The sequence below is a fragment of the Panthera uncia genome (genome assembly GCF_023721935.1).
Source record: "Panthera uncia isolate 11264 chromosome B2 unlocalized genomic scaffold, Puncia_PCG_1.0 HiC_scaffold_24, whole genome shotgun sequence".
Lineage (NCBI taxonomy): Eukaryota > Metazoa > Chordata > Mammalia > Carnivora > Felidae > Panthera > Panthera uncia.
This window is the reverse complement of record NW_026057580.1, coordinates 44,943,049-44,969,756: the sequence shown is the minus strand read 5'-3', so window position 1 is coordinate 44,969,756 and position 26,708 is coordinate 44,943,049. Positions and strand designations below refer to the sequence as shown.

At 36.2% G+C, this 26,708-nt stretch overlaps 1 protein-coding gene across 1 annotated transcript in view; it reads left to right on the top strand.

Annotated features, from left to right (window-relative positions):
* Positions 1-26,708, top strand: part of SNAP91 (synaptosome associated protein 91) — a 146,849-nt gene that overhangs the window by 52,486 nt on the left and 67,655 nt on the right. Inside the window, exons 6-10 of the mRNA XM_049653957.1 lie at positions 1,420-1,513; positions 3,233-3,344; positions 12,857-12,963; positions 17,368-17,409; positions 23,000-23,070. Of these exons, the coding sequence (XP_049509914.1) occupies positions 1,420-1,513; positions 3,233-3,344; positions 12,857-12,963; positions 17,368-17,409; positions 23,000-23,070 (426 nt within the window). The remainder of the gene's footprint in view (positions 1-1,419; positions 1,514-3,232; positions 3,345-12,856; positions 12,964-17,367; positions 17,410-22,999; positions 23,071-26,708) is intronic.

Genomic DNA, 26,708 nt, shown 5'->3' with positions numbered 1-26,708 from the left:
TTTATTTGTTAAAATCAATTCAAAATTCTTAAACACATATATTCCTTTAAATAATTTTAAATGGAGAAATTTGAAACAAAGGTCATTCAAAGTTCAAAGTACAGTGGCTCTAGTTGACAGTAGTTATTTCAGTGTGTTTTGATTGAGGTAAAACTGAACACACACACACACACACACACACAATTGAACTGATTAGTAATACTAACCATGGATTTAGAAAACCTCATCGAAAGAGAAGCACTTGATTTTAATACATGATTATCATTTATTTCCCTCTAAATTGATGCTGAATTTAATCAGAAGTGTTCTGCCATAAATTTGTGCAGGTCTTGTATCTGTTCCTGATTTGAAATAATGACAAGATATTGTAAGTTTAATATTTTAGTCTCAAGAATCCACACAAAAAAAGACAAAATTCTATTTTTCTAATACTGACCCAGGCTTAGCTTTGATACACTTTTTTTTTTTTTTATCATGGTGGTGAACAATATAAACTTGCCCATTCAAAATAATTAGCTTCTTGTGGGTGAACATTTTATAGAATGTTAGGTTTTTACTTCATCTCCTTCTCATTATGGATGATTCTAGTTTACATGCTTTCCTCTGACGTCCTACATGGGCCTGGGCAGCCATGGCTGTTGTTCCCAGCTGCATTGTGGCCTTTCTGTAGTAGGTCCATAGCCTTCTTAGGAACTTCTACACCCTTTTATGGGCGCTTAAGGATACTTTGGGATGCTTTCCCTACCCTCGAAGTGGGAGAGACCCTGAAAGTTGCCATCATTAGCCTGTTCACATCACCTGGGTATTTCCCTCAGTTACTTCAATACTGCCATCACTGGATGCAGTGGCCCCTAAGAGGCCTGTGGGTAGGCACGGGTTCAGTGCCTTCTCTGATGCACCCTCCGTCATGAACCTCTGGTTGTGTCCTCTGCAGCTAGTTAAATTCTGTCTCCTTTTGGCCAAACTGTGCATATCCGCTTGCAGTTTTCTCCCCTTGATAGTTAATAGTATACACTCTGCACTCCCAGCCCTACAGGTTTCAAAAGCTTCTAAGACATGTGTTCTCTCTTTCTTTCAAAAACAAGCCAATAAACTGGCATTCACAAAATGTATACCTCTGTTATAGATTTGGAAAAGTACATCCAATAATTCAGCTGATCTCTTTTATCCAGACCACACTGCTTTCTTCCTTAGGGCAATGCAGAGAAAAAGAAAGCATTGCCTATGTGATTGAGGAACGAGAACGGGTAAGAGGAAGTAGTGTAGAGAGGGTAATCAACTACAGCCTCTTAATATCTCAAAATCATCCCGTAAGATTAACAGGAAAATGGTGGGGGGAAGCTTAGAAGAATGCATGTGGTCTTGAATTTTCCATATACAAGTGAGTTTTATCTTTCTCTTTTTTAAAAAAAATTGTAGGGCCGATGGTGTAATGAGGACAATGGCTCCTGAAAAGCTACTAAAGAGTATGCCAATACTGCAGGGACAAATTGATGCACTGCTTGAATTTGATGTATGTATCTCACTAGAAAATGTTTCTTACACAGTCAATACTGTCTTTTGTTTGAAGGTGGGCTACAGGTAAAGCTGGGAATATGCTCAGGAAGCAGATTTAGATCTCCCCTGTTTCAATGAACTAGAAGAACACTTCATTTAGGCTCTTCGCACAGTAGAGATGACCTTGGTTGCCCAGTTTGGGCACTTTACCAGGTGTTTACTTAAGTCATGGAAAAATACAAATGGCGTGTTCTCAGAACCCCACTTCAGAACAGGATGGTGGTCTTCTGTTGTGTTTGACAGGATGAAGAAGCTACAAGATGTACCTTGAGGCAGCTAAATAACTTAGCCTGCTCTTAGAGGCCATTTTATATAGATAGCTTAGATGATACCATCCACCAAAGAGAATTATCTTTGCTTTGTCATCATCTTTCTTCCTAGCGATACCAATGTGATATGTGTCTTAAAACCATACCTGTATCTTGAGTGTGATAAATACACTGACCTACATATGTGATAAGATCATGAAAAAAAGCACACACGTGCATGCGTGCACACGCACACACACACACACAAACCAGTGAAATCTGAATTAAGTGGGGAAACTGGGGAAATCTGAATAAGTACAAGTGAAACTGGGGAAATCTGAATAAGATTGGTGGATTGTAGCAATATCAATATCCTAGTTGTGATATTGTACAGTAGTTTTGCAAGATGTTGCCATTGAGAGAAACTGAATAAATCGTACATAGAGTTGCTGTATTTTTTACAACTGCATGTGGATTTATGATTATTTCAAAATTAAAAGCTTCAGTAAACATGTCTGATTCACAAAAATAAAATATTCTGACACGTGAGAAGATTCTTGACTCACATTAGCTTTCCTCTCTTTTTGTGGTTGCCTGAAACAAAGATTTCCCTCCAATATTAGTAACTTAAAATTTCTGCTAACATTACACAGTTTAATCTGTAACTGAGTCCTGGTCACAACATTCATCTCTTGTGAAATTTCAGTAAAATCAGCAAAACATCTTGTTTTTTTGATGGATTTTACAGTAAAGATTTCACTAAGTATTTATGGAATTGCTTCTCTTAACTTTTTTTTCCTCTTCATTCATTTATTTTTCTTTGCTTTTCTTGCCCTTAAAAACAGTGCTGTCTTAAGGGGGCGGGGGGAGTCATACAGGAAAAAAGAACAGACCCTTGAGGAGTTGGGAACAAGGGTTGGGGATGAGGAGAAATTATTCTTCTTTGCATTTGTGATTAGAGTATTTGGTGGATGGGTGAATGTTATAAGTCTCAAGAATTATTTTGGAGGTCGGTGACTAAGGTGTCTATTCCCTATGTGTGTGCTTCCTCACTAAGTCACTTCAGGTCCCTTTGAACCCTTCCACAGAGACCTTTACATAGGGGAAGTGGAAGAATATAATATAGCATAGTAAAAGTAACAAAAGACTAGATGTTTAGAAGTGTATTTGATTGACCTGTGGATCATTGGTCAAATAGGATGTATAGATGTCTTGTAACTGATAGGACTAACTCCACTGACTGAAACTGAAACAAAAAATATATATACAGTCCATCTTTTAATATTGGTAGAGTTACTAAAAGAGTTATACAAATTTATAGAATGTGAATTAATTTCTTAGTAATCATTTGAGACATTTCCATGTGCTCTGAGAAAAATTGTCATTTAATGACATGCAATTAACATTAAATTTTTATCTTTTTTTAGGTGCATCCAAATGAGCTAACAAATGGTGTCATAAATGCTGCATTTATGCTTCTTTTCAAAGATCTTATTAAACTTTTTGCTTGCTACAATGATGGCGTTATTAACTTACTTGGTATGTAGAACTGCTAATGGTATGGTATCTTTGAATAAAGACTGTATCAGAATGCAAAGATTTGGATACCATAGACTTACTATGTAATAATCTAAATATATGATTCATCGAGGTCACGTTTCTCTGTTCTTAGTCAAGAGTAAGTGCAGGAAACAGCACTCTAGATGTTTTAAGCAGGAAGGGATTTTATACAGGGATTTTGGTGCTTACAAAATATTGGAATTACTGAAGGTTCTAGGCTTTGCCTCTTGGACTAAGTCCCAATACGTTCTACTCTACTGTGCTAACAGCTACCTCTGGTACCACCTGTAGTGATGTGTAGGGAATAGGAAGCCACTTGTCACCTCATCAAGTATAAGGGGTACTCCAGCTCCTAGGGTCCTTGACCCATATAATCCAACAGTGGTGAGCAAGGTACCATATCCTGGCCAGTGGTTCAGAGCATATACTAGAGTCTTTAACTTCTTAAGGTATCTTCTTCGATACCTTTAAAATAGTGTCTTCTGTAGACCATTCCATCATTATGTAAGGTCAGCTATTTCTGGACTGAAGGGATTCATGCTACGACTGACAAATTCTGTGGGATGCATCTGTTGTCTCACTTCTTGTGCAGTAAAATAGAAGTAGGATTGTGTGAGATACCGTGATGGGGAATAATTCCACAGATGGTGGCACTGGCAAAGCACTATGGGCAGAGGTGATAAATCCATATCCAGGATGAATTATCTATTATGCTCTTTTCCTTGGTAAAAGGAATTAATCCTTAACCTGGTACTTGGAGGATGACTCTGTACTCCCTGGATTATGATGCCGTGGTAGAAGTTCAGCACTGATCTCTGCTTTTGACAGACTAAGGGCTTAGCAACAGTGGCAGATACATCAGACTCTGTGGTTGGACCTATTCACAACCTCCATTCTGATGTAATCACTTTGTTCATCAGTGTATGGAGTCCTCTTATCCCCCCGATCATTGAGAACCTTTTTGTGGCATATGGCCTTTGGTCTACATTTGCATGGAATGAAAATAGTCTCATGCTCTTTATCCTTTCTGAGAGGTCCACCCACTCCTTTTCTCCAGACCTTGTCACCAGTCTTCCAGTTTTATTTTTTCTAAGTCCCTGGTCATCCAGGCCAGCAGTTTGCTCATATTTTGGGGGTAGTTCCATTTGTCTCACCATCTTTCCTTTGACCTAAAGTAGAATTCAGATTGATAATACTGTTTGAAGTTTGGCCTACAGTGAAAGATTTCTTTCCACTCTCAAGGTCATCCTTTTGTGGGGATTTAATGATTCAGCAAACCACTTTTCATTAGTGCCAGCATGAGAAACCATCTCTAAACCAACCTTGAATTCTTTTTCTCCTCAGTCTGCTGGTTATGGGGAACTCCCCAGAGGGATTGGAGGGAGAAATGCAGTGCAGAAGAGCCATCTGTCTGTACAGCCTGCACGGGTATTCAGAGTTGACTTGAGGCTGACCTCTTCCATACCACTCTCATTTGATGATAGAGTGTTCTTGCGCTTGCCCAGCTTATGGGTCTGTAAATTAGATAACACTTGAGGTCTTATGATCACTTGATATTCTGTGGTTAGAATCTCAGCCTCTATAAGCAAGCCAAGAACAGTTTTTCCAAAGGAGATTAGTTACTGTCTGAAGAAGACATGGCTCTGCTCCAAAGCACCAGAGGCTTCCACTGTATTTTCCTATTGGAGTGTGCCAGATGCATTCTGCAGCATTTGGATCTGCCGCAGACACTTTGAGTACTTTTAGGTTTGTGGGAACAAAGGCCCATGTGGCTCTAGTTTGGAGCAGTTGCAGAACCTTCCCCTGATCTGGATCCTACTTATATCTGACACCATCCCTGATACTCATTTTAGAGCAGAGCACACACATATAGTATATGTTACCTCCAAAACTAAAACAGCTCAGCAAAACTTTTGCCTACATTTTAGTTATAGGGGATGCGTGAAGCAATTTGTCTTTGACATGGAGGGGACCTCTGGACCCTAAGAAACTTTGTTGATGTGGCAGGTCTCTGAACTTTCATAAATTCTGTCTCCCATCCCATGACATACATGTGACTTATCAAGGCATCCAGCATTACTGAAATTCTTGCCCACCGGGTACAGTCAGCCTGATATTGTTAGCGTGATAACCCATGGGATCATGACAGCTAGAGAGGTTGATATCCTTGAAATAAGACAGCAAGTGTATGACATCATCCCTGCCAGATGGAAGCAAACTACTTCTGATGGGCTCTGTTTATTGAGATAAAGATAAAAGAGTTTGCTGGTTTGATAGCTGCCCATCAGGTGTCAAGAGTGACGCTGATTTTATGCTGGTAAGGAGGATACATCTGGAAGTCTGCAAGTCGGGTCATCACCTGATCAGATTCACAGTAACCTATTGTAAATCTCTATCAGCAACCTGTTTCACAGACCAGGTATGCAGGTTAACTGAGGAAATGATGGAATTGCTATCCCTGTGTCTTTCAAAAGGTCAGGAAACCAGTGTGGGGACTCTGCTAGTTTCATAGTGTTTCTATTAGAAATATATATTCAGGAAACTGGGGAAATAACCACAGATAGTGTAATATATCCACTGGATGCACTTTTATCACCTAATCCCCAAAAAACTTCAACTCAAATTGGTAGAATGAATAGTGACATTTTGGGTCCACAGGGAGTAGCATCAGTTTAGCGTCAGTGTTCCTGAAAAGTCTGGGTATGTCCCCTTCCCCTGGGTATAGTCACCCTGGTAAGGGTCCCTTTTGCAGAAGAGTAAGAAAAAGTGCTCTTGGCTGTGTTTCGAGGACATTTCTCAAGAATATTTGGAAAGCTTATTAAAATTCAGCTTGCTAAACCTCAACCCAGACTTTCTAATTCAGTAGGTCTGGGGTAGGGCCTGAGAATTTGCATTCCTGGTAAGGTCCTGAGTGGTGTTCTTGCTGCTGGTCATGGACTTCAGTTTGGTAATCACTATTTTAGAGCTACTTCCAGATACTCAGGCTAGCTTTTGAATCCCTGTTTTGTGGCATGTTCACCCAAATTGACAAATTATCAATTATATCCAAAATCTAATTAAATACACTTTTCTTCCTGGTCAGAACCTTTAGAATCTATACCAGCTGTCTACATTTTTATCAGTGAGGGTTTCCAGATTCACAGGGAAAAATTCAAGATGCCCACTTACTTAAATTTGTATTCAGATCAACATAAATAATTTTTTTATGAGAGAGAATGTGCATTTGCATGCATGTGGGGGAGGGGCAGATGGAGAGGGAGAGAGAGAGAGAGAGACCGAGCCCGCCCCGAACAGGCTCCATGCCCAGGGCAGAGCCCCGTGTGGGGCTCGACCCTACGACTGTGAGATCATGACCCCAGCCAAAATCAAGAGTCAGACACCAAACCAACTGAGCCACCCAGGAGCCCCATGAATAATTATTTTAGTATTAGTAAGTCCTATGCAATATTTGAGACATACTTATACTAAAAAGTTATCTATTTACAATTTGTTTAAGTCAGTGTCTTGTATTTTATCTGGCAACCCTACTGCCAACAGAAATTTGTAAGAACTTGCACTTCTTTTAGCCTGTATATTTTTTTCCTCCTGGGTCAGACTTTGTATTTGTCTCCCTAGGGCATGCTGGCTTCTAAATCTCATTCTAGGTATTTAGGCAGTTGGCAAAGGGAAAGGGGTATGAAGTAGATGGATTGGACATGAGAAAATTTTTCATTCCCTTATGAAAGATGGCTTGATTACAGGATCTCCAATCAGGGCAGGAGCAGCCTCTTCAGACAGAGAAGGAAAAGCTTCTAGCAAGAGTAGCTCACTTTGGTTTGAATCTACCCAAGCACTCTCCTTTCCAATTTTCCTTCTCAATAAACATCCTAACTTTCACAAAGGAGACCGTGGTGAGGCTGGGAATTTAACTTAACGACATATGTTGTAATTCAGAAACCTACAAGATTAGACTCTGACTTTGAGTGATGACAGGCCTGTGTCTGCCAGAGATAAGATTATTTGAGGGCACTTTTGGAGTATCACTGTCTGACTGGTGCCTTGAGCCAGTAATTTAAAATCCTGTGTTGTCATTGTTCTTTGGAGTCAGGAGCAACCATTCACTCTATATTCTGTTTGCCTTATTCCCATCATGGTGGTCTGTCTCAGCAGCGGCTTGGTCTGGTAAGCTTCATTTTAGCTGCTCATTTGAGAAAAACAGAGGTGATGATTTCAGTAATTATTTTACTCCTGCATGGCACAGACTGTGAGAATCAATTTTTTGATAGTTGTGGGCGGTCATCACTGCCTTCGGATCCAGCCAGTTACACATCTAATCCCGGATTCCTATCTTTGACATTTTTGAGGGCCTGATTTCTACAACCACTTCAAATACCAAATACAACGTACTTACTCAAGAAACAGAAACCACTCGACATACTCTAAATTTAGAAAAGGATCTAATGTAGGGAGGTGGGTGCTTAAGTAATTATCAGAAGCCTTTAGGACCTGGTCTAGGCTCAGCCTCCTGAATGACTTCTGGAACAATAAATTCTCACACACCAGGGAAGCTACTATTTCTGAAGTACACGGAAAATAAGAAGCTGCTGCCACCGCCTCAGCTGCCTTGCAGCCTGAGGAAGCTAGAGAACGGACACCTGAGGCTACCTTCCAGGAAGTAGGGAGTCGCATCAAGTAGGAGTAACCACTACTCAAAACCTGGGAAGCTGGAGGGTGGGCAGTGGAGTGCTGCCGAAAGATAATGTATCTCACACTTCTAGGAACTTTTCTTGTGACAGAAATAGCTTAAAATGTGCAGGAAAATGGTTTCTGCCTCCGTTTTACCTTCCAGATCTCTCACAGGTCTGTCTAATTTACAGAACTGATTTTGCATCTAGCTTCCTGGCTTCTCATGAGTCTAGAAAGAGAGAGAATGGAGGTTGGGTAAGGCAATCAGACACACTGGTCTTAGAGATGTTGCCTTATTGGGGAAAGATACCTGCTCTTAATATGTAATGCAACACTGTGTTACCTTTATTTCAGGTGAGAGTGTTTCTCAGTAAACCAAATAACAGATCTTCCTTCCCTTTTTTTGGGCTTATTTTACTCTTCTTACCACTCATAAATTTGAGTTTTTGTTGAAGTTCATTTCTAGCCAGTTTTTTGTGTGTATATTTTTCATTGAAAACCCTATGGTTTCCTATGGAGATACGAATCTCAAATCTGTTGTTTAAGCCCTTACCTTTCTTACAAGCTTCAGTTTTGCCGGCCTTATTTGTAGATATTGAAATTTAGATACTGTGTTTTTAAAATTCAGCAATCTCTAAAAAATGAACTCTTGAATTTTCCCTTCCTAATCTCCTTATTTCTGTTGATATATAAGTCCTTTAAAACTAAAACCTGCTATCTTTGAGTTGCTCGTCTTAACGCCTTAGCCAGTCAGAAATGAAGTTCTGCTGATTTATACTTGTGCCCTCTCACTAGTGTGTGGCCTTGTTTGTTTCCTACTTCTGCTTCAAGAACATTGGACTTACTGCCTTTACAATTTTCTTAGCAATTAAACATGCGAAGCCAGGGGCACCTGGGTGGCTCAGTTGGTTAAGTGTCTGACTCTTGATTTCGGCTCAGGTCGTGATCTCACGGTTCATGGGATTGATCCCTGTGTCGGGCTCCGTGCTGATAGTGCAGAGCCTACTTGGGATTCTCTCCCTCTCTCTTTGCCCCTCCTCTGTACCCCACCCCCAATAGTAAACAAACTTTAAAACCATGTGAAGCCATGTGATTCTCCTTGATTGTCTTCAACATCTACTTAAATGCAGCTATTTTACTTTATTTTGACTTCAGAAAGAAGACTGTAGTAAGAATGCATTTTCTCTTTATATTAAAATAATAACCATGCAATATATATATTTTTATTTCATCTAATTTGAAAAAGATAGTCTGTTGGCTAACATTAGAAACAGAAAAGGTGAGTTGTATCTTCATATTAAAGACCTGACTTCAAAAGACGTAGAGGTGTGCATTCTTGCCTCATCATATTCTGGTGTTGAGTGGCCTTCGTTCAACGTTGCTGTCAAATTGCTCATGTGAAAGTAACATTCTAGAAGATATGTACACTTGCTATCCTGAGTGTTTTGAGACAGGTATGGTTTTTTTGTTTGTTTACTAAGTAGTGCTGGGAGTTAGGTTTATAAATGCACTATGGGTTAGTTTTAATTAAAGACTTCACGAACAATTCTCTGGATCTAATGTTGGAATCAGTAGTGGTGCTGCAAATCTTTGCAAACATTTTATCACTATGATGAAACTATGATGTGCGAGCAAGAAGATGCTTTCCTTCTGACGAATGCTCATTAGAAATAGTCCACATGCACAGCCTCAGTGTACTTCACAAGATGAGATTCTTTTTCATCTGGTTCTTTTCATTAGGACAGTTGTTCTGTGAAAATTAATACTAATATGACAAGGGAATTTATCAACACATTATAAAGATTACGTTACAAAGGCCAGATTTGACTTTGTCTCAGTCGGTTAAGCGTCTGACTTCAGCTCAGGTCATGATCTCGCGGTTCATGGGTTTGAGCTCCACATCAAGCTCTGTGCTGACAGCTCAGAGCCTGGAGCCTGCTTCAGATTCTGTCTGTCTGTCTGTCTGTCTGTCTCCATCTCTCTCTCACACACAAAAATAAGCATTTAAAAAAATTTTTAAAAGAATATTAATTTCTCAGGGCGCCTGGGTGGCTCAGTCAGTTAAGCATCCAACATAGGCTCAGGTCATGATCTCACAGTTCATGGGTTCGGGCCCCGCGTCGGGCTCTGTGCTGACAGCTCAGAGCCTGGAGCCTGCTTCAGATTCTGCGTCTCCCTTTCTCTCTCTGCCCCTTCCCCACTCATGTTCTGTCTCTCTCTGTCTCAAAAATAAATAAATATTAAAAAAATAAAGAGTATTAATTTCTCTTGGCCATACCCTAGTCTGAGGGGACAAGGGAATCTCACAGGTTCACTTCTCAGTACATGTTGCTTTACTGTGTCATTACCACTGTTACAGAAACAATTATGAAATTATAACCTAAAGCCATAATAATTTCATATTTTTTGTTCCCATATCCTAAATTACCATGAAAGGTAAGAACAGTTTAAAAAGTATCCAGAGGAGACAAGTTGCTCAAAATTCTGATGCATTAGTTCTAAAAATAAATTGAGATTATTCAGTTGATTCTTCTTTTTGTGTTATTGCTGAAGATCTGATGCAAAGAAATAAAGTTAGATTAGTAAAGAAAAGTAATTTAGACATTTGAAAAAAATTATGTGAAGATTATTTAAAAAGAAAGAAAATTATGTTTTACCAGAATAAATCATTTTTTTCAAAAGTTTAAGTTAAAAAATACTTGTTCCCTTATAGCACCATGATTCCATCTGTAGCATTAGACAACAGAAATGGGTGGATAAAGATTATATTTAGCCAGTTTTTTAAATTGAAGCATAGCTGACACACAATGTTATATTCATTTCAGATGTACAACATTTTGATTTGACGATTCTATATGTCATCACTCAGTGCTCACCGTAAGGGTAGTACCCATCTGTCAGGATACAGTGTTATTACAGTATTATAGAAGGGAAGGGAAGCAGTGTTATTACAGTGTTATTGACTGCATTCCCTATGCTGTACTTTTCATCTCTGTGACTGACTTATTTTATAATTGGAAGTTTAGACCTCTTAATTCCCTTCATCTATTCCAACCACGAGTTTGTTCTCTGAATTTAAGAGTCTGTTTATTTTTTGTTTTGCTTTTTAAATTCTACGTATAAGTGAAATCATATGGTATTTGTCTTTCTCTGTTTGACTTGCTTCACTTAGCATAATACCTTTGGGTTAGATTTGACCATTTTTTAAAAGCCTCACTTCTGTCTCAAATCTCAAGTGGAAAACAGTATGTGTTTGTTTTCTTGATCTTTTTCTTCCCTTGAATGCCCTACAGCGGAGGTCTGTGTTAAATGTAAAATTACCCAGACTGTCAACAGAAGGTAATGAGTAGCTACCCTCAATAATTAGTTCTTTGTGTAATTACATATTATTAAACCTTTCTTGAGAAAATTAAAAATACTTTTAAGGTAGTAAAATTACATGCTGAATGAAATTAAGAACTTTAAAATATGAGAGAATATAAAAATAGCATGAGTTTAACAATGTGAAAATACAACATAATGAAGAATAGTGAATCATCTTCAGTTATGATCTAGAGTTGTCTGGAAGCTAGGGCAGGGTCTACTGTGTCTCCATCTGCAATGTCAGTAATTATTGACTGAATGAACTGATGAATGAATGGCTGCAAAAAAAAAATACTGATAAAAGTAATGGTTTCCTTCCAAAGATGTATGGAGAAAATACACTCACATACTGTAAGTATAATGGAGCTATAGTACCTTACTGATTGTGAATTCCAGTCTTGGGAATGCAAGAGAGAGCAGCAAACGGATCCTCCTCTGTTTTTCTGTCTAGGAAGTTGAAGGTTAAGAAAAAGGATACAATTATGTATTAGAAAGTCATGATGAGTTTGGTAAACCAAATGGTTTTCACAAAACTCCACTACTTTGTAACTAAGAGACACATTATAATGTTTGAAAAAAATCACTTATGGACAACAAAAGTATCAATTTATAAGGAGTGTAGACAATTTAAAGAATTCTTTAATTTGATAAGTTTATTGCTTTATGATGAGCTAGCAAGAAAATAAGAATGCTGTAGAACACAATCATAACTTTTGAGATCATCAGCAAGTATTTGATAAAGCAGGGTACTGGGACATATGGATCATGAGTTTCACTTGTGACATTTCATATGTTCTTCTACTTTAATTGTGCTTTTACTGTTTAAATGCCTTCGTTTGAGACACCTAGAACATAACACTGTTCTTAAACTTTGCAGGTCTCCTTGGTTAGGTGCTTTAGTACCTCATGTGGGTTTTAAGGCCTGGTGTTTTGATCCAAACATTCATTTAGGTGTTTCGAAAATTGTGGGTTTATTAATTTATATTTTATTTTTTAATATTTATTTATTTATTTATTTATTTTTGAGAGACAGCACAAGCAGGGAAGGGGCAGAGAGAGATACAGAATGTGAAGCAGGCTCCAGGCTCTTAGCTGTAAGCACAGAGCCCAATGCGGGGCTCGAACCCACTAACTATGAGATCGTGACCTGAGATAAAGTCAGACGCTTAACCCACTGAGCCACCCAGGCGCCCCATGTTTACTTATTTATTTTGAGAGAGAGAGTAGAGAGCACAAGCAGGAGAGGGGCAGAGAGAAGGAGAGACGGAATCCCAGGCAGGCTCTGCGCCGATAGCCTGATGCTCACAAACCATGAGATCATGACCTGAGCTGAGATCAAGAGTCCGATGCTTAACCAACTGCACCACCCAAGCACCCCTAGGTTTTAATTAATAGTATTAACATAAACTTAGAAGAAAATTGAATACAATAGCCTTTTCAAAATGCTTGTCTATCTCTTCCAGAAAAGTTTTTTGAAATGAAGAAAGGACAATGTAAAGATGCCCTAGAAATTTACAAACGATTTCTAACTAGAATGACGCGAGTATCTGAATTTCTCAAGGTTGCAGAGGTAAGTAATATTAAGCTTTGTTGGAAAAACATTCCAACAAAGAATATTAATTTTGTTAATATTAATTTATGTATCTGGAGTCAATAGTAGGGTTTATAATATGTCAAGACATTCTGTCCCAGAGCCCCAGTGTGTTAGGATTGGAAGTGAACTCAGAGGTCATGTCTTCCAGCTTCTCATCCACAACTGTATTCTGCACTCCTGCATCCCAGTTAATGATCATTCTGTGTTCAAATACAGGTGTCCTGGACACTGAGCAGATTCTCAGCTCTGCAAGGTGGTTCATCTCCCCTTCTAATTAATGGCGATCTTTGATTGTAAGGAAGGGCTTCCTTTTTACTGAGCCCTGTGGGAAAAAGCCCTTAGGAAAGTCTGTGTATTGTTGTTAGTGTGTAGAAGTCATAAATATGACCTTCTTACTTTGTCAATGACTTAAACACAATGAAAAAATTAAACAGAAAATTTCATTAATTTTATGAAGTTTATACATTGTTTCTTAAGGATATCTCTTTGTTCGTAATCATAATAACTGTGTAACCATACAGTTGGTGTTCCTGAGGTTACCTGTAAGTTAGTGTTTTATGAAATCTAGTTATTGATGAATACTGATATTGGAAGAGATGACGTTGTTACTGTAGTCCTTTGGCAGGATGACCAGTTGGTTCTTCTCTTACATGTCAGTGAACGAATTGTTAGCACTAACTGGAGTGCTGTGTAAGGGGGGGTTCTGAAGCATATGATGCCATGGATATTGGACATTCATCCCATGTTTTTGCTGTTTTTGCCATTTTCAGAATATAACGCCAGAACAAGCGTTTTATACACACAATTCCAATGCACTCTAGTCCGTGCATTATCTATCTTTCAAATTTCATCTATTCACAAGGAATAATAATTGTCACATTCATATTAGGAGACTAAAATAATGTTACAAAGTGCTACCTCTTGACCTTTGATCCAAATAGTTTGTAATCAGAATAAAAGTCTTTTCTTGTATATAATATGGGAAGCAGTAAAGAAGAGTGTATAGGAATTACATATACATTAAAGCATATTCATGTGTACTTCTCATGGGTTTATTGATGTTGGTTGTCTTTAAGGAAGGATAGAATTGCTTGAAACTTTCACTTTTGCTGCCACACAAGTTTTATTTTTTGTATTTGATAAGATTTTCCTGTGGTTTAGCCTTAGTTATCAAAATAATCTAGTAAAATTTTCCCTTTTTTTCTGTGAAAAGATCAGTAATGCCTAAGCATCAGAGCAGAACATCCTTTCATTGTTTAATTAATGCTTGGTGCACATGCTAGTCAGTTTTCCTATCTCTTACTGTATACATTAAGGTAAGGAGCTGGGCATGTGACAGCCTGGGGTATATGTTTCTCTAATCGCTAAGGCTGGGTTCAAGGTCTTCATGAGAAAGGGGGTATTTATTGATTCATTCTGTATTTTTTTAATGTTAATGTTTGTTTATTTTGAGAGAGAGAGTGTGTGTGAGTGATCAGGGGAGGGAAAGAGAGATAGAATCCCAAGCTGAGTGTGAAGATAGAATCCACACTTAGTATGAAGCCTGGCTCAAGGCTCAGTCTCATGGCCATGACATCATGACTTGAGCCAAAATCGCACATTTTACTGACTGAGCCAACCAGGCGCCCCATTCTGTTTTTAGATGTAAAACTTTATTTTATGTCTCTTGATAACCTCATGTCAGCCTGGGCCCATGTCAAGCTGTCGAAAAGAAAATATATAGAAATTCAATGTCATTCTGAGAGTTTTTCTTCAAATAACTGAATACAGTATTATACTTTTATTTGAACGTTATGACCAGGACTTTGTTATAGAATGATACTAATTTACAAAATTATTTTTCATAGAATAAATGCTAACCCACAATGGGCTAACAGTAACCATTTGTGTTTTCTTTATTTAAGTTACATTGTTCATAATTTAGACATTAATTGTTTGAATACCAGTGTTGAGTAGTTTGGTTATGATTGGTAAATACAGAAATTTCTTAACACACGTACAAAGCTTCCCTCTCTACCAGACGGCTCTTGTGTGGTGTGCATATGTGTGGACTCATACCAAATAGTTACCTTGTAGTTAGTACCATTTTCCTGAAGAATGTACAGAAGACTTGCAGAATGTCATTTTTAAAATACAACTGTGTATATTGGCTATTTGGCAAATGTTAATGAATTGTCTGCCATACTAAAAGAAATATAGACTTGTCAAACAACTAGTATGGAAATATTCAAATATCCCAGAAGAATCGCTTAAAGTGTAGAAAACTTCCCATGTTTTGAATTCTTACAATGAAGTCTCCTAAAGCAGAGAACTGAAACTTTGTAAAATGGTTGTTTTATAGGTAATAGGCATTTTTGCTAAACACACTTTTTTATAGAAGTAAGTTATTCTTAGTTTGCTATTCTAAGATAAATACCAAGTCGTAGGAGTTATATCTCCCAGAATATTTGCAGACAGAAAGTGATGAGATTTCTGTAATACAGCCACCCCTCAGCTCAAGCCTTCAATTACATTATGGTTCAGAAGTTCAGGTGAGTGAAAATAGCAGTGTCAAGGAAGAATTCCTAAATTATGTCTTTCTGTTCAAGAAAGTTGTGTTAACTATTTAAGAGAAACACATCACCTTTTGCCAAGATGATCCCAGTATTAAAGATCCATAATACTTTAATTTCAAACATGCTGACTTCATTCATATTAATATTTTAATGGATCACCTAAAGAGGTATTAAAATATAGAAATAAAAGGAATGAAGTTACCTTAGTTTATAATTTCCATAATTTGTAATATTTAAGTGAGTTTAGGGAAGCAGGAGTAGCTTCCCTAAAGTCAGAGTTCAGTCATTAGCAGGTAAAGTCTACACATCTGGGAGGAATCTGCAGCCTAAGTTGCTCTAGAGGGATGAGGGTCAGTGCTCTACCTCATTGGTTCTTCACACTAGGCAATTAATGCTCCCCTCACATCCCCAGCAACCAATTCTTGAGACATTTTTAGTTGTCGCAACTGGAGGTGGGGGAAGTCTACAGGCATCCGGTAGGTAGAGACCGAGGATGTTGCCAGTATCCTACAGTGCACAAGACAAACCCCACCAAAGAATTATCATCCCAAGATGTGAATAGTGCCAAGGCTGAGAAACCCTGCTGTATATAGAGAGAAAGCAAAAGAAATAACTTAGTTAAGCATTTGTCACACGGGTAGATTTTCCGACCTCCAGTTTGTCTTATTGTCTTTGTAGGAGCCGAACATTTACGCTTCATGTATTGGCTTCTGCATTTCCATCAACATCAAAGCAGTTCATTTCTCAAAGAGAGAGACTTAATTTAACCCACTTTGTTCCTTTGAGCCTAAATTTCATTATTTATAAAATGAGAGAATTTAAGTTATGATTTGTATTTTTCTCCAAATTTTTATTTTGAATTGTTTTAAAATCTACAAAAGAGTTGATAGAGCATATAGTCAACACCTATATACTCTCTTCGTTGATTCACTTCATTAATATATTACCATATTTTTGCTTTTTCTTGTTCTTTCTTTCTCTTTTTCTGCTCTTCCTCCCTCCCTTACCTCTCTCCCCAAGCTACCAACACTAAAAATTCACATATGCTTTTACCTAGTAATTCCATTTCTATAAATGCATCCTACAGATGTATCCACGCAGGTGCAAAATGGTGTGTGCAACATTATGTGTAAGGCAAGAGACTGGAAGCAACTTCAGTGTTTGTTAATACATGACTCGTATAAATAAATAATAGGAAAAGAAGCTGTTGTAAAAATAAGGAAACTCTATGTGTTAATGTGGATATAGGTCTAAGATATATCATTAAATGAAAAATATAAGCCCAGTGTATGTAATACACTATTATTGTATAGTAACATGGGAAGTAAATATGTATTTATAAATTTCCTGTTTCCTTGGATATACATAAGGAAACTCTGGAAGGATACATAAGCAACAAACAAAATGGTTCTCTGTGGGAAGAGGGGTGGATACTATACTCTGAACAAGTTATTAAGATGAACATTCCCTGTCCAGAGGACTTACTGAGTATAATTAATTTAAATTTAGTATAAGAATTTTGTTTTAGGCTTTTAGTTGCCATTAGCCTTGGAGGAAACCTTTACATTTTATATTTCAATTTCTTAAGTCTTTTTTTGGGTTCCAGTAAAATTCTGTGCATTTGTTATATCTAACTACATTAACAAAATCATTGCTCTGTTATATTGAGTAGAAAACTACACAAAGCATATTTTCAAAGTGAGATTGACAATTCTTTGATACCAGGATTGAGCCGTACTTAACTAATCCTGTGGGTAATCTGTTAAATGCAAAGAAATTAATTTTTAAAATTCCCATTAAGTAACTTATTTTTTTTAATCTGCAGCAAGTTGGCATTGATAAAGGTGACATTCCTGACCTCACACAGGTAAGTGATTCTCTGAATAAAAAGTATAGTATACTTTACTATACCCCTATAGTGGTACTTTACTAAACCACCATAGTGGTTTGACATAAATTACCTAGGGCATAGTCTTGTAAGCATTTAATGCATTTTGAATTTAAGTCAGCCAACTTTCTTGGAAATTATTTTGGCTTGCTTATTTTTTCTAGCTATTGAATATATTTCTGGAGATAATGTGAAGATTTTCCTGCCCATTTAACACAGTTTCTTCTTTAAAGGCAACTGAATTTACTTATTGAGACTGTGTTTTCATTCTTGAACTTGATTCAAAATGAAACCTTGAATAATGTTTGAAAAATGCTTTATGAACAGTGACTATTGGTAGGCATGTAGTCAGAACATTAGGAATGTTTTTTCTGCTATTCTCCTAGTTTTTAACATTTCCCAGGTATGCACTGATTCTTGACTCCCCTGTGAAGTGGAAGAAATTCTGTAAAAGAACCTTTAAAAAAAAAAAATGCTAGTGGTAGATAAGTGATTTTTCGAGGGACCATCTAGTAAGCAAAAACAATAGTGGTGCTATCTTATCAATCTTTTTATGTGTCAAGAGGGCACACTGTAGGGTTCCTAATATGTAGAATCAAGACCATTCACGTGTGCAGAATTACTTTGTGACTTTTCTCATAATTGGCAGGAACTGTTTTTATTTAATCAACTCTTTACTCTGTTATGGTAAATTCTATCCCAAACATGTCCTTTAACTAGAGACAGTGAGATGATAAGAGAGAATATAGAGCTCCTTGCATACCACCAATGAATGTATGAGTTTCCTGTCTTCGTAAATAAAAACTAATTGTAATAGAAGGAAATGTTCGTAATGAAAAATACCCAGTTTTTAATAATGTCAAAATGTATATAATAGACTATAATCCCTTGCAATGTTTTTAGATTTAAAATAATTTTAACCTTAAATTTTTATTAAAAATTAGAGAACCCCAAAGTAATAGTCTCTGTATTTATGTTATTAATATACCAACTAAATACCAATAATCTTTCATAAGTAAAATTTTGAGAACAATTCAAACATGATGGCATTGTACTTTTTGCCTTAAAAGTTGGGAGATCACTGCTTCTAGTAGACAGAATATTAATATATTTTTGCTATTATGAGAAGATAGTGTTCTTTGATCAGATATGTACCTGAATAAGATATTAGTATCATTTTGGATATGGTTTAGATATTAAGTATGTAAAGTACCATTAAAAATTTTTTATTAGATATGGACGCATGAATTTAATAACGCTGTAATAAAAAGTGAAGATAATCAGTATGCTTTCATTTTAAATTATTTAATGATAATAAACATTTACATTGTAGTTTGGTAAAATAGCCCAGATAAATAATACATATTAACCTAAAAAAGGTAGATATTAAAATGTTTTGCTCAATGAATAGCTTTTAGAGATAGTAAATCACCTTTATTTAAACTGTATAGACCGCTCTCACTGTGGAATAAAAGTAAAACTATCATATCAGGGAGGCTCTCAGTTAAGAAAATAGACCCTCATTTGTCTCAGTTCGTACAGTGTTTGAAAGAGACAAAGTTTAAAAGAATGCTTAAATACCTTTTTGTTTTTAAAATTAGAAAATTGTAGGTATTATTGAAAGAAGGATTCACATACTTGGGTTTAATTTTTAATGTTACTATAGTATTCATTATCACTTATATAATCTCCTCTCAAAAAGTCCAGAGACATATTGTTTAACGTTGTACATTGCGTTACTCTAATTTGGAGAACAGATATCCAGTCCTTAAAGAAGGTAAAGTTGTGCCCTGGGTATTCTGTGGTAGAGATTCATTAGAATCTGGTATCATTCTTTCCTCTGCTATTTTAGTGTCCTTAAGAGCCACATAAACTTCCATATTAACATTTATTCTTAAATTACTTCTTCACACACACTTAAGCATTCCCTAGTTAATTTCTCCAGCATATACTTAAATCTCAATACAAGAGTATTGAGTGCTTCTGAAATTTCTTAGTAAGTAACCTAATTGTGATTTCTGTTAGGATTGTGACAGAGCTAAATATACTTCCTAATTCTTATTTAGAACCCCTTCCATAGGTCTACTGGAGGCTTCTAACTGATCTGGCAGTTTAGACCCACTATGATGGTATGGTCAGGCAGAGCTGGAATGTGAACTATTCTAGGGTTAGTCTTTTAGACAGTGTTAGACCATGGTTAATCTGGAAATGGGTCAGAGATACCAGGTTGTGTGGACTCAGTTTAACACCTTTGAGATTAGGTTCTCTCTGCCAGTTCCTGTGTGGCCATTACAGCCACTGAATCTAGCTGTGGCAGTGAACCAAAATACCCAACATGGGAGAGGGCTAAGGAGGAGCTGGAGGTCAGAAGGCTACCTACTGACTGGGAGTAAGAATAGGCTGCTTGTAACTGGAAAGATGAGAATTCTTACAGCAAGGTGGAGCAGAGGAATTTAATGGACATCATTTTGGTTGGAAAATGCACAATAAATACCAGTGTGGTCATCTGTAGCCCTCTTTAAATAATTGTGCATATAATATCATCAGAACTGCATTTAAATGATTTATGAACATCAATGAACTTTTAACAAAACATTCAAAAGTGCTATATTGGGTGAGAAGAAGAATAATACAGTATCAGAACTGCTTCTTAGCACTTTCAAATGGTTTCTGAGATCTAATGATGAAAAATTTGAAGGATCTTTTGGTTGCTTTTTTTCCTGTTTGGTTTTAATGATGCATTAGAATCTAAAGTATCTGAATTGTAGATGAATGCTTCCTTTTTGATCCTGGGCTCACAAGTCGGATTTAAATTTGTTCCAAGAAAAGGATTTTCAAAATATCATTTCCTGTTTGGGGTGTGTATATGTGTATGTGCATTCCAAATTTAAAATACCTCCGTTTATGAAAAACATCTTAGGTTTTCTTATTAGGAATTCTGGTTGATCTGAAAACTGCTGGTAAAGAAAAGTTAAAAAAAAAAAAAAAAACAAAACACAACTGTCCCACTGATGAATGGATAACTGTGATACATTGCTATTACCTGTTAGCTTTCACAGGCTGACTCTGGTCTTTGGGTTGGTGTTTTCCACCTGATTGGCCCGTTGACTTCAGCATTTTTAAAAATAAGGAACTAAAGATAACTGCTAATTGTAGTTTGTTATTTTAAGTTCCTTTTCCAACAGCAGAGGTATTCTCAAAGTTTTGTTCCTTGGAAATTTGACACCGTTTTTGTTTATTTGTCTACTATATGCCAAGTTCTACTCCATGCCATAGATAGAGTTAAGGCAGCTGATACTGCTACATTTGTGAATATTGCTATCAAAATTGTTTTTTCCTCCAAAAACACTTGAGGAATTTATTTCTATTACACTTCACATGTCCTTATAAAAACTATAAATGATGAAGCATTTTTAAACCTATAAGATAAAATGCTCCAAATTTAATTGTATCTGCAATTCATTACAAAATAACTCCCCTTAAAGACAAAAGTCAGTTTTGTAGTCTGCTCTTAGTAAAAAATTGTTTAACTATTACGATTTTTGTGACTGGTACTTTATTTTAAACTTTTCATCCTTAAATTATGAAAAAACCTTGCAAAAAGAATGGAATTGCAAACTGTCCTCTGGTTTTTTGGTTTGTTTGTTTTTAAGAAACTAAGGAAGTTTATAGATGAAAACACCACCTCTTTCTTTGTTATCCCATATTGTTCTGTTTTGTGACTGTAAGTAGCACTTGTCTTTTTAAACCGTTTTAGAATCACATTTTCTTTACTTTGCATTTAACATTTAGAAGACCTATGTCTTATAACCAGGGAGAGGTTCTGTGGCTTGATGTATTTTTTCCTTACTACAATCCCAGTGAAAAAAAATAGAAATATGAAAATTTTGAAGTTCTATTCCCAGGCTTCCTAGGTTCCATTGTTATGGCAATTATAATAATAAGTATTATGAAAATTAGCATGATAATGTTGAAGTTATTGGGTGTTAGTTTGCCTAAAAATTGTGAGGCTCTATTTTTTTTCCTTTTAATAAGGCAATGCATATTCTGTTTATTAAATGAACATGTCTTTATAATATAGTGTTCTATAGAGCAAAATTTTCCTTACATCTTAAATTTTTACCTTTTTTAAACTTAGAGATATACTCTTATTTGCAATTTGTTGGAATTTGTTGAGTAAGTCTACTGTCACCTAAGTTATATTTTTAAATCATAATTTTTATAATTTTCTAAATTTACTACATCCCCTATAATCATTACTCTTTCTTTTCTAGAGTCCATAATGTTTTAGATAATGGTCACAGGTCTGACTCTTTCTACCCTACCTCCATCACTTTGATGAAGTTAATATTTTTGTTCACTTAGTAACTTACATTTCTAAATTTACATGTTTGGCTCATTTAGTAATTTATATATATAATAATCATACAATTACATATAGAATAACCACATAATTGTTAAGATGGCTCATGAATCTATTGGTGAAATGAAAATGGTATTAGATATCTAGAACCTTTAAAATTAAAAAACTTTAATAAGAATTTTACTTTGTCATTATAGGTACAATGTAAAATGTACAGTTGTTTGAATTTCCTTGAATTCTGTGAGCTGTTTTAGCAGTTAGCATATTAAAAGTCTTCAAAATCAATTTCATATTAATTTGAAGGCTGTTAGAATTTAATGTATCTATAAATGTAGTTACATATTTCATTCGTGGAATGCTGTTCTTTGAATGCTTATGCTGCTATTAAGGTCTAATTTAGGTTAAAATTATTTAAAGATGACATTAAATTTCTAATGTTTGAGGAATAGATGGAGTGGAATATATATATGAACCTCATATTTCTCTTTCTAATATACAGTAAATGCCATCACTTTGTATTGCCTAAAATGTTATTATAAAAACAGTTCAGGTACCTTTTAATAAAAGAGTTAAATATATTAAATTTGGCAATACACAGTAGTTTAACATTATCATATTTGCTAAAGTATTTATTATGTATATAAATTAAGTAGCTCAGTAATAAGAAAATCTTAATTGTTGTTGACTATTAAAGTTGTATTCTTTTCTCCACAACTATCACTTACCCCCCCCCCTTTTACTTAATATAGTAGCAATTTTTCCTAACATGTCAGTCAAACAGAAATAAGTGAGAGTTTACTGTATTTTCAAACCTCTGTAAGTTTGTGTTTGGGCACTTATATTTCTTACTTAGATACAAATACCTATTCTTTTTTCATGTGGTCTTATGGAAATATATGGTTAACTTGATTTGAGTTTACTGCATATAAATAGTATCATAGAAAAGTCTATCCAATGTAATCTCTACACTGAAACCATGCTGTAGTGCTATTTGTTATGCAGTGGGAGTAAGTATATGTACGATGGCCTGTCTGAGATTCCATGGAATTTAAATATTTAAGTGCCAAAAGACTTGGAATGAAATCATCTCACATATGTATTGGGGTCCACCCACAGAACTCCACCATACAAAGTTACAGTGATGTTCCAGTGTATTTACTTTGAAAGAAAGCAATGCAGACATTTATTTTTACTTTCTTATTGTAGGCTCCCAGCAGTCTTATGGAGACCCTTGAACAGCATCTAAATACATTAGAAGGAAAGAAACCCGGAAACAAGTACGCATTAGTTGTATATTCTAAATAAGATTAAAAATGCTACAGTCGTTCTTTGTAAGAATGAGATATATCATGCTACCATGTATACTACTACAGATTTAGAGTATGCTTTATTGTAATTCTTCTAGGTTCCCTCAAAAACCCCATTCATCCCCTTGACTTGTGGCAATGTGACCCCATGTATAGGCACTCTTTCTGCAGGCTCATGCAGCAAATTAGTAGGTTGTACATAGGTTGCCTGAACTTGCTGACATATATACCTGCCCTTAGAGGGGATTCACAATATACCGAAAAAGAGTTGCTCATGTTTAAAAATTGAGGCTGTTGTTATTGGGCATATGAGTAAAGCAGTTTCACAGGTAGCCTTGAACATTCTTTTACACTGCCAACCCTATTGTGAAAGAAAGCAAAGCCCTCAAGTATAGTTTTCTGCATTTTAGACTCTCCTTACTTGAACCATTCAGCATGGCATACTGCTGACATTTTGCTCAGACATCTTTTTCATACAAAGAATAGCAATCAGCAATAAGTCCGATTTTACTGGATTTTCATTATCTTTGTGTTTGGGCACATACATTTTTCACTATTTTTACTCATTGCATGCAAAAATGTCCAAGTTCCAATTTTTTTTCTCTTCTCTCTAGCAAGTATCAAACTGGTCTATTCACCAGACCCTGTGCTTTTCAGTCTTTGTGCCTTGCTCAAATTACAGTTCTGCTAGTCTTGGATACCGACCTTCCTTGTCTCCGTGTGTGTAAATCTTACCCATCCTGGGAAGGCTACCTCATTAAGCCTTCCTTAATCATGCACTACTCTGTGTTGTGGCCATTTTATTCCCACATATGTGGTTTAAATAGATTTTCTGAATCTAAAGTTCAGGGACTGTTTTATACCTCATTATCTCCACCTATTCTCTCTACAGAGTCAGCTTGAAATCTGTCTTTGTTGGTCCCAGCTTTTTGTTTATTTCATTTAGATTGACAGCAGAAGTTAACAGAGATGACCTATGAAGTGATCATTGCAGGGCTGTATGCTGATGATGGATTTTGCCTATGATATAGTTATCAAAATGCAACCTCTTTCTGCTTTCTTCTCTCTCGGCATTTGCCCAGAATCTAGATTCATGTCTCAGTGTTACTTTTTGCTTGTTGTTTCATTAGCTAAGTGTCATTTCTATCATCCTTTCCAACTTACTATAAAGATCGTTGCATATTTTAAATTTTCAATGATAAACAGTAGTGTAGGAATCTCTCAGGCAGTTATGGCAGAGCTGTTGGGTATGATGCATGGCAGGACTTCTCAGGGGCTCTGTCAAGGTTATCACCACAGTACAAGGTCTGCCCCTGCTTCATCGTGGCCATGGATGATCAGAATTTTGTGGATAAATTGATGTCAACTAAAAGACATGAGAGTACATTAAGTGACATGGGAGTATGTTAGATGACCACTTCCAGTTATTGCTGGGGCCACCCAGTATTAGAGTATCTAAGAAGCCAAAGGAGTTGTATAGGATTCGAGCAAAAGGAGGCATGAAGCCTAAGAAATGTCCCTGCTCCTTTGATAGAAGGACCTCCAACTAAGGAAATATGCACATCCCCTGGACTTAAAGCCTCTCCCTTGGGCAATGCCTGATACGTATTGGTGAAAAGTCAGCTGGTCTATACTCTTACCCTCCTCAGGGTCCCCCACACCCTGCACAGAACCACACTTTCCCCTTGTTAAATCTGCCAATGCTGCAGTCAACAGAAAAGCAGCCTATAGGGTGAATTTTATTAGCCCCAACTTCAAGTCTAAATTCGCCCCCTTGTGGCTGCTGCAAACTATTTTTGGAAAACTTAGCTATGTACACATAGTCACATTTCTAAGAGCAGGGAAATAGAATTTCAGTGATCTTCTGTTTTGAATTACCTTTGGCTGAGCATAATGTTTCTCTCTCCTTTAAAAATCATTTTATGCTTGTCATATTTCTTTTCTGAATTGGCTGAGAGACTGAATATGAACTTGTCTTTTGCTTATTCCCTATTTTTAAAATAAATGAACTATAGTAGTTAACTGTTTTCTTCTTTATATGTTTGTGCTTACCTGGGAACTTAAGTGAAGGGTGAGTACTACATTGAGTGGCTTTTTTGCATTTGGTTATTACTGAGAATGCAAAAAGCACTCTTAAGACTCCACATTTGGTATTTAGAACATTTATTTAAAACTGATTTCTGTCAATTTTACACATCTGTGTTTTTTCATCATACTTTTTTACTTGTCTCCCAAGGTGACTGGCATAAATGGTTTTGCTTTATTTTGGTCTTCTCAGATCAAGATTACCAGTCTCTCTTAGGTGTATTACTCTTAGATTTTGGAAATAAAGGTTGTTTTTTTTTTATTTGATTAGTAAACAAAAGATTTTCCCATGGCATATGGCAGGAATGCCAAAAGACAGTATTATAGAGAAAATTAAAGTTGTTTGTCTTTCAATAGCAGTATAAAATTATTCTAATCTCTGAGTCAAGGAAATGCATACAATGCCACATTTTTAAATGTCTACCATAAAAATATGTATGCTCTTTATATTTAATGGCTTTTATCCACTGATACTTATTTTTGAAGTCTTATATAGTACTGTGTGATATATTTGTATATTTTATGTTTCTGTGATTCCATAGAACAAAAGAGAAATTGATTTTATTTTATATGTGGGTTTACTAAGTGTTGAGGGTACAGGAAACCTGAGAAGTCTGTTGTAATTAAAATTGTTTAGAAGACGTAGATAGGTTTTTCACATCTGTTTTTTTTTTTTGTCTCTGTCTACAATCTATAACCAAAATTATGTAGAGATTATTATTGTGAATAAAACATAACAAAATGTCCTCATTTGATGGCTGACTATTATTAACATCTTGGAAGTAAACCTTGGCATTTTCTATGTTCGTCATAAAAACCCATGGATTTGTCTGTAGCATTTCACAGAATTTAGGAAAGGACTATATGGGTCATTCATTCTCTTCTAAAGTTATAATCTTGCTTTATTCTTCCCAACACAGTTCACTATGTACTAGATTTCTCTCATTAAAATTATTAAAATGAATATTGGCTTTTAGCAAATGTCATTATATAAAAGATTGTAGCATTTTCTTTTATAAAGGACAAATGACCAATGGTAGGGTATTAAGTCAATCAAGAAACCGGTGAAAGGAAGCAGTTTGTATGTTGTGTAAGAGAGGAACACACGTGCTGGGCCTACGTGTGTTTTTGTCAAGACAGGCTGGAATGTGAAACGAGCACAGGCTGGGGCATCAGACAGACTTGGACTGGAGTCTTAAATCCACCATTAAAGAATGGTGAGGCTTGGGCAAGTTATTTGCTTCGCTGAGCCTTGAAGCCCTGGGATTTTAATCAGTAATTAATGATGCTTTTTAAAGCTATGGCCCAATGGGAGCACACCTCTGTTTCTGACCTCTTGTATGAAATCATGGCAAAGGCTAAGTATGGTCCATACAAAGAGACGTCACATTTCCTGACAGTTTAGTTTCACACAAAATAATTTTAAGACTCTTAGTTAATTTTTTTAAAGGAGTACATGAATGTATTCTTATTTTAAAATTCAAATGATAGAGAAATATCAGTGCCTGCAAAGTGCCAGGTGT